The sequence below is a fragment of the Vigna unguiculata genome, chromosome 9, assembly GCF_037176805.1.
Source record: "Vigna unguiculata cultivar grain cowpea cultivar isolate G323 ecotype 2 chromosome 9, ASM3717680v1, whole genome shotgun sequence".
Lineage (NCBI taxonomy): Eukaryota > Viridiplantae > Streptophyta > Magnoliopsida > Fabales > Fabaceae > Vigna > Vigna unguiculata.
Genome location: NC_140800.1, coordinates 38,896,265 through 38,907,157, shown reverse-complemented (window position 1 = coordinate 38,907,157; position 10,893 = coordinate 38,896,265). Strand labels below are relative to the sequence as shown.

The window sequence follows — 10,893 nt, the reverse complement described above, 5'->3', positions numbered from 1 at the left end:
GAATTGCTGTGTTAACTGAGACGTTACGCAGCGAAATAGCAAATTCATGGCGGTTGGTTTGGTTGCAGAGGGTGGATGGGTTTAACTTTAAAATTTCATTCATTTTTGCCCTATAATAATCTTCCAAAATAGAAAGTATAAAACTTGGTGATTTGCAATATAAAACAGGTATAATACAATTATAAAAAAAATGCAAGTATTTATAAGACAAACAATGTTACTTTCCTTTATTTAAAGTATCCCTATTTAAAATAACAGAATAAACTCCACCGAAGTTTTATAACAAAGTTGGAGCTATGAATATCTACAGCTGGTTAAGTTATTGGCAAAGTGATGTGGCTAATTTTCCTTTCTGAAAACAACGCCGCCTCAAAGTTCTTACATTATACATTGAGCATCCCCTCATTATTTTACTAAATTTTAATCCGTTCTATACTTTCTACATAATACACCACATTCTGTATCATTACAAAGGTTAGATCCTACTTTCACAAAAGAGTGAGTTTCCCTACTACTAATCTTGCTACTAATCCTACCACTACCTAACCCTCTATGCTGTGAACTTGTGTTAGAATGCAAACAAGAAACACCCACCCCTCTCCGATCAACACTCACCGCTCCATTTCTGTATACATGACTGTCTTTCTCCACTCTTGAACCTGTGGGAATAGCAGTAGGAGAAACTGAATCGTATCGGTCCATATCAGAGAGTGGGGAATGTCGAGAGTTTAAGGGGGAAGATGAGGAGGACGAGGATGTGTCAGAATCAGAATTCCTCCACACACTACTCCACCCATTTCCTGAATCACCAAAAAGATAATCTGTGAAGTCATCTGTACTGGCTGAATCACAGGTGCTATCAGTACTGCAAGAACCTTCATCGGAATTGCTGCTAATGAGGGATGAATTATCACTGGACGAGTCTTCCTCTAAAATCTTTTTCAGGTGGTGAAACTTTGAATAGAAAGAATCGAATGCAGGTGAGCCATCCGGAGAGATGGAACTGTTGACATGTTCAGAAACACCAGAATTCGTAGATGTATATCTTGCTTTCGTTGCAAGAGTTTTTCCGCTGACTTTACTTTTTGAATCTGAGGATAGTATTCTGTTCCTGATTAATCTTGGAGCCCTAGGCGAGCACCTACAACGCGACTCAGATAATCAGAGAAGCCAACAAGAGAAAATGTAGTTAGAAGGATCATTGAAGCCACCCATCAATGTCTTAAACACTGACTGGTTCAATCAAATCTCCCTCCCCTCGTCAGACTTGAGCAAAAAACCCAAGTTACCTTGCATATAAAAGCATATATGCTCCTGTTGTCAAGACTCTCTCCAATTCAACAGCAGTCACCTGCAAGACATACATACAGCAGATGGTTAAACAAAGTAAAATACAAGTAAAAACCGCAACAAATGTTCTGTAAATTTCCTTCTATTTAGTAATACAGCAGTGATTTGAGGACACAATCATCCACTGAACTTGACTTTACTTTCATCCCAGAACAAAACGATTTTGGAACGAAATTGGCTTACAGAGCTTTCAATTCTGAACCTCTTGCACCACCTTTGTCATTTGTCTACCTTCGCATGATATTCTTTCAGTTTAATTGTGTCAATAAGGTGGCTCACCGACAGAATAAAAGAGCGGCACTCACCATAGGCACTTGCCAAAAGACAAAAGAGACCACACACAGTTGCCAGAGAAGAGGCAACACCAACAGCAACATCAACATAAGAGAGGCAGAGGGAGGTTTGAGAGAGACAAGAGAAACAAGGGGATATCTCAATTCATTGGGTTTTTCTAGAATAGCCTCTGCCTCATAGCACTACTATGGCATCCGCAACAGCTGGCTACACTTAATGAATTTGGGACAGCTGTGAGAATTGGATTATTTTGATAATCGATTATTTCGATTATAATCAGAATCAGTTTTTTATTTTATTTTATGGGAATTACACTTTTAAAAGTAAAATAGATCGTCCTAATTTAAGCAAACAATTGAACTCCATAGATGTAACAAAATATTACCTTTTGGAAGAAAAAGACTACTTTGGACTTTTAAGTTGTGTTTGAAATCCCATTTCAACTATAAATATGTCCAAATTAATAATATATAAACAAACCTAAATCTCACTTTTCAAACCAATTTTGCAAGGTTAAATTCTAGAATGACATCAAATCATAACAAGGATTGTTATGCCTATCGTGTCACCCATTATTGAACCATCCATAAATATTTATTTTCACATTCAAGATGTTCAGTCTTCAGGGCGAGAAGGTGTACTAAAAGTTCAATGTTGATTGGCCCAAACAAGAATTTTTTAATAAACAGCTGAAATATATAGGAAGACCACTGAAATGGGGAAATTCAATGTTTCCCAAATACACTCTTAACCTCCCTACTACAGCAGCCCCTGTAGTAGCTAGGGGATGCTCCGAAGCTGTAGTGGCGCTATAGCATCCTACTTAACTCTCTGACTTTTAACTATATTTGTAATTTGAAAAGCATTTTTGATAAATTTTGGTTCTACATTGTTCACTGCTCAGTGGACTTGAATAAATTAGCAATAGAAATAACAGTATGTTGTGATTAGAGTATTAGAAAAATGTAGTTAGTCCAACGTTAGACTGTCAATTAGTGGGTTAAAGAACTCAAAGGATAATAGGGTGTAACTAGGAGGAAAAGGGAGAGTGGAAATCATATTCAGTTTTTAACTGTAGTTGGAAGGTAGAGTCCAGATCTCTCCGACACCTGGAGGAGTCTTTATTGACATCTCACCTCTGCGCTAATATCTCCAGTCTACAATCCAGGTCAAGTTGCAGATGTTTCTATCAAATGCTTTCATTTCTTTCTCCCATATTCTAACCCAGTTTTATCATATATTCAGCTTATCGAAAGGACCATGGACTACTTATTAAGAAAATCATACATAGAAAAGTACATTTGGGAACCAAAAGTTGCTCTTAATATTGGAAACAAACGCAAAAGTAGGGGGCTTACCACACTGTCATCAACCTTGAACCACTTGTTTTGTATATTCTTCACATAGCACACGTAATGACCCGAAAAGGCAGCATTCATGGTATCTAAGTGAACAACTACCCCATACAATCTGTATATGGGTGATTTATCACTAGTCCCACTCATGAAAGGTGCCAAGTTAAGTATTTCAGGAAATTGAATAGGCTTGTTGAGCTTCCCAAATTTCCCAGACTGCAATACGATGTAACAACTAAGGAAAACTATGCATATAGTGCAGTTAAAATAACATTGTCTTGGAACTGAATTCATGAAATACCTGAAATCTCTTTAATGCAACAGTAAGAACATTGGGTGCCTCTGAAACTGTCAGCTTCTTCTTGGCCTTCTCATAAGACTTACATCTTCAAATGGAAATAGTTTATGAACACAAGGAAAAGCATTTGAGTACAAGTACTCCAAACAAAATTCCAACAACTAAAATCAAAAATAAGGAACCATTTGCCCAACACCGAAAGACCAAATAGGAGAGACAATAACATTTTTATGGATGCTTTAAATCATAATTTGGTAAAAGGCTAGAGTCATAACTTGGCCACAATAAAATAAGTTTTACAAGGTTGATTTGACAGAGTATCTTGCATGTCAATTATTATGGCACAGGCTGTGTAAACTTGTGACATTAGGATTGTGCAATGCTTTCTTCTAAGTACAGCCAAGCCAAAATCAAAGAAAAATAATGCATTAATTAGTGAATCCGTCAGAGAAAAGATTTGAACCAAAAATCATAAGCGTTAATTTTCAAATTCTGATTTAACTGAAGATCACTAAAAGGACTTGCCCACTGCTAATGGCCTAGGATCCATATGATATAGGCTCAATGAAGGTAGGCCATGTGCAAGCCATTCTAAAACTTGCCATTTGGCACATGCCTAAACACTTTCCGTAGTTATGCAACATCTGTTTTAGTACCAAGGTGATTCTTAAGAGGATACAGAATTAACTTACAAAACTTTACTCATAATGATGGCCCATAAAAAGATGATAAATTTAAGAGGCGTTTTTTTGGGTTGGGGCTGTTCTTCCCTTGACAGGAGACATCCCAGACTTAACTTCCATCATCCAATTTAAGGGGCCTGATTGGATAAATGCGTAAGCTACTTTTAAGATAGCGTAACTTATTTCATTTTTTCACCTGGAAGTGTTTATGATAAAAATCATAAAAACAAGCCGAACGTCACAGCAACAAATCTACATAATCCTATTATGCCAGCAGTTGAATTCTAAAATTTTGTATTTAATCTACGTAAAAAAATCTGTAGTAACTTAACTCTCCCTGTGAAGATAATGATCAAAAGGCACCAAAGAATCAACCAACCTGACACAGTGGTACTTGTTTTCCCCATCCAGAGTCTCAGTGCTTGTAAACCGTTGAAGAGCCTCCACCAGGGTTGTTATATCCCCTTCTATCTCAACAGTCAGATCCATCATCCTTTCTTGACGCTCAGACTTCCCTCCACATTTCATGCATTTTATCTGCCAAACGAGGAATGTTCATTTGTCCCTTTTACTTCCAATCAGCAGATTACAATGACAATAATAATATCATTATCTATTTCATAAACATGTTCAGACTTCCCTCCACATTTCATGCATTTTATCTGCCAAATGAGGAGAATGTTCATTTATTTTTATTTTTTTTACCTTCAAAAAGCATGTGCTATGATGACAACAATGATAAAATTATCTATTACATAAACATGCCAACACTGTATTACACTTATGACAGGAGAAAAGGAAAAACATGAAGATAATTGTGAATTACTTTTCCAGATAGAAATAAAATTTACCTTTGATCGAAGGTAACCACCAAATGTTAGACCCATTAAAGTAGTGTCCTCTTCTAAGGAGCCCGATGCATTAACCCCAGCTTCCATAAGGCAAACAGATTGCATTGTATCAATAACATGCCTGTCAAGTGTCAAGTGTGCCACCGTTCATTTAAAACGAAATACAAAACAATACTCAGATTACTTTACATGGATTCAAAGATGTAAAAAATACCTAAGAAATTCATGTGCATCTTCTTCTCTCCCATTACTAAGCTGACTTCCAATATTCTGTAAATGAGAGATTATGCACATAGGAGACACCGAAGATTTTGTGTCCTTTGACTTCAAAATCAATCTTTCAAATTCGCAGGTGAAACACCATTTTTTATTTACACCTAAAATTTGCATAGGAGATATTTAAGCTACAAAAATAGTTACAACTAACAAAACAGCATTAAATAAACAACATAGACGTGATTCCATGATGAAACCTCTGATAGTATACATACATGATTTAGAATGTAATCCTTGAAGCAAATAAGCAGTCAGAGGCGGCGTAAATGCTAAGCACTGAAGTATAGCATTAGCATAACAACTGCAAAGTTGAAAAGAAAACCGTGAATCTTTATCAGCAAGGCAAGGAGACAGTGGAGGACCAATTGATTACAACCTGACTATTCAAATCAATCATTTAATAATAATGTAAAATATGATCTTTATCAGCAAGGCAAGGAGACAATAATACACACCACAAAGCGATATTGCAAATGTAAAATCCACATATAAGATGGAACCACTTATATTTTTAATGTTTTATCTTAAATCACTTGAAATTACCTGTTTCCACAATTTATAAGGCCAAATGGGCATAACTCCACCTTGTTCGAGTTATAAAGCTTGACAAATAATTCATAAGGAAAAAAAACCTGCAACAACTTTAAATGTAAGGTGACCATATTTTAAAGCACAAAAGAATGCAAAAAAATATGGTATAGAAGAAGAAGAACCTTGTCATGGTGTCTTTCACCAACCTCACTCCCAACAGAGAATGGAAAGTGCTTTGACATATTTGATCCTCTAAACTGATCAACAACTTTCAAAACAGAGGTTTTTATACCACTTCTAGAATTTGCAGAACAGCTAGGAACACGAGAGGAAGTGACAGCCTGAGTGCCATATTCATCGTCATTATTCCCGTGTTTTGTACCAGTATGAGAATTTTCTTTAGTTTCAGAAGCTATATTAGAATCAGCACGGTCATGCTTAATCGCAGTGGACTTGAAGGTGCTGCGACGGTTTTCCACAACATGATTTGTTACCTTAGTGCCAGTCGCTTGAAAGTTATGGATGCTCAAAGCATCTGCACAAACTGAACCTTTGCCAGCACTGGAGGATTGATGGGAGAAAGATGATAAAGGTGGTCTGGAGCTGTCTTTCGATTCCAAATGATCAGATTCAGAACCACTTAGAGTAACATAATTCCGATCATTGGAAACTTTGCTGTTGGAGAACAAGAATTTCCTCTCCTTTGAAGAGTTCATGTTGTCATTCTCAGACCCAATACAATTTGGAAATGCATTATCAGATTCAGAACCCTTTGTCCTGATATCTCGTACATGTGCAGGAGGAATGGTACTGAATGAAAAGTGAAATGAAGATTCAGAAACAGTCCTTTTACCCGTTGATTCATCAGAATAAGATGTATGAGTGTCATTCTTAGAATCATCTTTAATCCCATCTAGTGCTTTATCCCAGAACCCAGAAAACACTGTAGAAGGATCAAGTGTTTTCTCCTTATACACATCTGAACCTGAATTACCATTTGATGCAAACTTCCTCTCTTCTTTACTAAAACCAGGTCCGATATGATTTAATTTATGCATTGTAGAAAAACCATCTATTGAATCAACCAAAGTAGCAAACTTCGGTGAAGAAGACATGGTTACCCCCTCGCTATTGTCATTAGTTTTGTCAGGATTGTCAAGGGTGGAATCAACAAAAATATGTCCCTCTGATCTGTCATGCTCATTTGAAATGACACTCTCACAGACAGAGGAATCATCAGAAGAATCACTGGAACCTGTGGAAGCTGAGAATCCAGAAAATGAATTACTGGACAATTCCGAATTAGAATCTGTTATATTCCCCTCTGTAAGGGACTCAAATCTGATATTTTCATCCTTCTGAGATGAAACTTTGGGAGAAAAGCAGATATCAGAAATCGAAGGCTTTTCAGAGGATGATTTACATTCTGTACTTTCACTTTCTGACTTCTCACCATATATTCCAGAGTAGCCTTGTTCTATCACCTTGCTGCCAAGATCACTTGTTACATCATAACTCTGGTGGCTTGTGCTGGAAGGATTGCATTCTAACTTGTGACCTTGCCGCCAATGAACAGTTTGACACTCAAAAGAACTGGAAACACCACAAACCAAGCATGCAATATTATAGATTGGAGGACGGTGAAATATGCAGACCCAAAACAATGAATTGGAACCACAGTAATACATAATGTCACAGTCACCTAGATCATTCAACTTAATGCATAAATGGGGTCGTGAAAGAAACATGCAAACAACAGCACTATTTTAGTAATATTCTCCAAACTAAAGAAAAAATCTAAAAAAAAAAATGTTCTCTTCCTAAAGGTTTCTACATAAAAATGTAAAAAGACAATCTAAACACCTAGCAAAACTTGCAGAGCGATTTTATCTTGACCCACCAACAAGAGGAACAGGAAAGTGATCTCATAATCTAACTGTTAACCATGTAAAAGTGTAGAAGAATGAGCTACACTTGTACAAAAACTCCTCTGGGATAGTACTTAACTAAAAGCCAGATATTTTGTGTATTTATCTTGGTGGCGTGTAATCACAAGAAGTAAACACAAATTTAACATAATGTAGAGTTTGTTTTAGAAACCACAAGAGACAGAACTCCAGAAAACGAGATCAAGAAATGGTATCCCCGGTTCCAACAATAATTAATAAAAGCACGGCAAATCTTGTCTGATTCTGAATAAATGAACCCCACAACCCATGCCACATTAAAAATAATACTTCTACTTAAACTATTCAGCACAATTTCAAAACGCACCAGTAGCGAACTGATTTGCACTGAGCGCAGCGCGCGGTGGCAGGGAAATAGCACACGGCACATTGATTGCTCGGAGCAGTAGTAGCTGCCGTGCCGTACCCATAGAATGCCTCTTTCTCAGCCCTGGCAGTTTCCTCCGCTGCCAAAACCAGAAGTCTCCTGATCTCCTCCTTTTTAGCCTCCGAAACCTGCCATCTACGGCTAATTACGAGGCCGATCACCGGCACCACCAGACAAACCACCAGAAGGACCAGGCTCGAAAACCCTAGATCCCCGGTGACATGCATTTATCCTGCACCCCACACACATCCAGCACCACCAACACACCCTAAGCAGCTACTACGAGGACCACACATAGATTGGCCCAACAGCTGCGCGGAAAACCCCGAGAAAACCTCCACCGAACCCCAACGTCTTGACCGTGAAAAATACGCGGCAACCCGTGACGGTGTGATTCACGAGGAAAGTGGAGTCCGTGAGTTGGAAATGTATGTAAATCGTAGTAGTCGCAAACACAGTGGGGTTAGCACTGGAAATTGAAAACGACGGAGCGAAACTCAGTTTGGGTGGTCGTTTTGTTGTTTTGTTAGGTTGGGATGAAGAAAAAGTTTGTAGGAAGGAAGAAGAAAGAGACGAAAGAAAACGCGGTAAATGTAAATAAAGAGGATTTCCTTTAATTTAATTTATTTCAATTAATTAATAAATTATTGATATCGATGGTTTGTCGAGGGAAAGGAATTTGGTTGTTGGAAAGCGTGAATTCCCTCTCGTTGGTTCGTTGGATTCGTCGTCATCTCAAATACTATTCCTTGGTTCGGGTCTCGAATCTCAAAACGGGTCGGGTTTGAGTGAATAGTATATATGGCACGTGAATGTGGGGCTCAGATTAATTGTGGTGGGTTGAGATTGGAGCAAGAAACGGTGCGGGTGGGCCCAGATGATGGTCGTAAAAATGGCTTCATTCTGATTCTTGCTTTTGGTGGAAGAGATTCGACGGAATTAACCAATTCGCAAGTAATTATCAGCTTAGGTGTGGGTCGGTGCTACTGCCCAAACATGCCTTTTCATTGTAAGCAAAGGATACTTGACTTTATTCAGAAGAAAATTTTACCATTTATAAAACCTTGAACCATCAACACACTATTCAAAACTGGTTCTTCTATTTTTGTTTAAAACGTAATATTTTCAATAAATTTAAATGATTAATAATTTTTATGGCCTTTTTTTGACTTTGAATTGTCTATTCTGCATGTTTGAATTGTCTAACTTTGAATTTAATTCTCACAGATATTGAGAAAATTGATTGAATAAGATGCACGGGTTATTGTAAAGACCAATCCCGTAGTAATAACCAATATTATTGGTAAATGGTAATTAGATGTCAATTGAGAAGTTATCGGTAAAAGATTTATTCAAACTATTATTATTATGATAACATTTTGGTATGATTTCATGCATTTTTGGTGTATTTTAATTGAGATTTTAATTATTAATTTTGTAAATAATATCTTTGAGGCTTTATTTACTACAATGAAAACAAATAATTGTAGAAGTTTTCAAACATCTTAGTTAGGGAAGGTTTTAGTTTTGAAAATATGTTGCATTTAATATAGTGTCAGCATGCATGCCTGTCCACCTTTTAGGTTCCCTGACAAGGGAGAACCAATCAGGGCAATGCTAATTAATTAGTGAGTTAGGTAAAAAATTAAGTTAGATTTATTGGCTCTACTTAACAAGTTGTGTTGTATGCTGGAATAAATAGATTTCGTTAGGCACTAAATTGTAATTTTCTTTTAGTATTTAATTGAGATTCTTTAAATAAGATTTTGAATTCAAAATTTATAAAGTATATTTTATAGTTTCTTTTTATTTAATTTTTCTGCCATTTGGAATTGAAATAGACAAATTATTATTTTGTTCACAGTTGTGCAATCAATAGTCTATTTGAGGGCCTAGTACAGTCAAATAGTTAAAAAATGATAAAAGCATAAACAAAGGTTTAAATATTTGACTTTTTCTTTTCTTTTCAGGACCACAAGTCATTATGTTTCTCTGATTTACATATAAACAATAATAAACAATATCAAACACGTACACATAATGCATTCTTTTTCCTATCACATTTGGACACCTTTTGAAAGTAAATATTCTTTTAAATAATATGCTAGTTTTTATTAAAAAACATACACTTTATTAAAATATTGTTAAATATTTTAATAATTAAAATATTTTAAATATATATATATATATATATATATATATATATAATTTCATGCTTTATTATTTAGATTTCTTTAAAATGAAATTTTATTTGTTTTCGTATTAAATGTTCCTCATAATAAATATTGACTAAAACATGAATAAAATATCAGTTGTGATTTGTTCCAGTTGACATAACTCATGTTTATATCAGTAGCATGACCAGTCATGTCATAACTCTTAACTATAATTAAGTACTCTCCATTTGTACCTTGTATCCATGATCAGTGATAGATTTTGACCAACAATTTTTGAGGGACCAAATAATATAATTTATGCTTCAAAATAACTGAATAATTGAATCATTGTATTGGATCATTAGTATAATATGTTTCAAAATATGTAAAGAGGTAGAATCTATCTTGTTTTCATTCTCACGCATAGCTTGTCTTTTATCATTTGAAGAAAAATAAATTTATTATATTATTCTTCATCAACATATTTATTTATTTTTTGTTAAAAAATAAATTATCAAAGGAAAAAAGAAGAATGTGATTTGAAGAGAGGAAAAATACATATTTATAGGTGGAGGATACTTGAACTACACAATCATAAATTCCCTTGATTGGGTAAGGAAGTGGAGAAGGATTTGAACAATCATACCAAAAAGAGGGACAACATTGTGTTTGTGGATTTGTCCCTTTCAAAAACAAAAGCAACATATGTAGAGTCAGCCGTCAGAAAAGAGGGACATGTTATGAATCAATTGCGTATTTTTTTGC

At 35.7% G+C, this 10,893-nt stretch overlaps 1 protein-coding gene across 1 annotated transcript; it reads right to left on the bottom strand.

The window, feature by feature from the left end:
- Positions 1 to 319: 319 nt before the first annotated feature.
- Positions 320 to 8,550, bottom strand: LOC114195851 (ubiquitin carboxyl-terminal hydrolase 16-like). Its single transcript, XM_028086267.2, has 11 exons — positions 7,913 to 8,550; positions 5,821 to 7,231; positions 5,651 to 5,739; positions 5,323 to 5,408; positions 5,046 to 5,208; positions 4,832 to 4,952; positions 4,360 to 4,517; positions 3,301 to 3,385; positions 3,003 to 3,215; positions 1,290 to 1,351; positions 320 to 1,141 (listed from the first exon to the last, which is right to left on the bottom strand). The coding sequence occupies exons 1-11, from the start codon at positions 8,197 to 8,199 to the stop codon at positions 421 to 423; spliced, it is 3,396 nt and encodes a 1,131-aa protein (XP_027942068.1). The 5' UTR covers positions 8,200 to 8,550; the 3' UTR covers positions 320 to 420.
- Positions 8,551 to 10,893: the final 2,343 nt, after the last annotated feature.

Coding starts and splice junctions, on each gene's coding strand:
- LOC114195851 (XM_028086267.2), bottom strand. CDS start 8,199: ATGCATGTCACCGGGGATCTAGGGTTTTCGAGCCTGGTCCTTCTGGTG. Junction 4,518..4,831: donor GTGGTTACCTTCGATCAAAG/GTAAATTTTATT, acceptor CTCGTTTGGCAG/ATAAAATGCATGAAATGTGG. Junction 1,142..1,289: donor TATATGCTTTTATATGCAAG/GTAACTTGGGTT, acceptor GTCGCGTTGTAG/GTGCTCGCCTAGGGCTCCAA.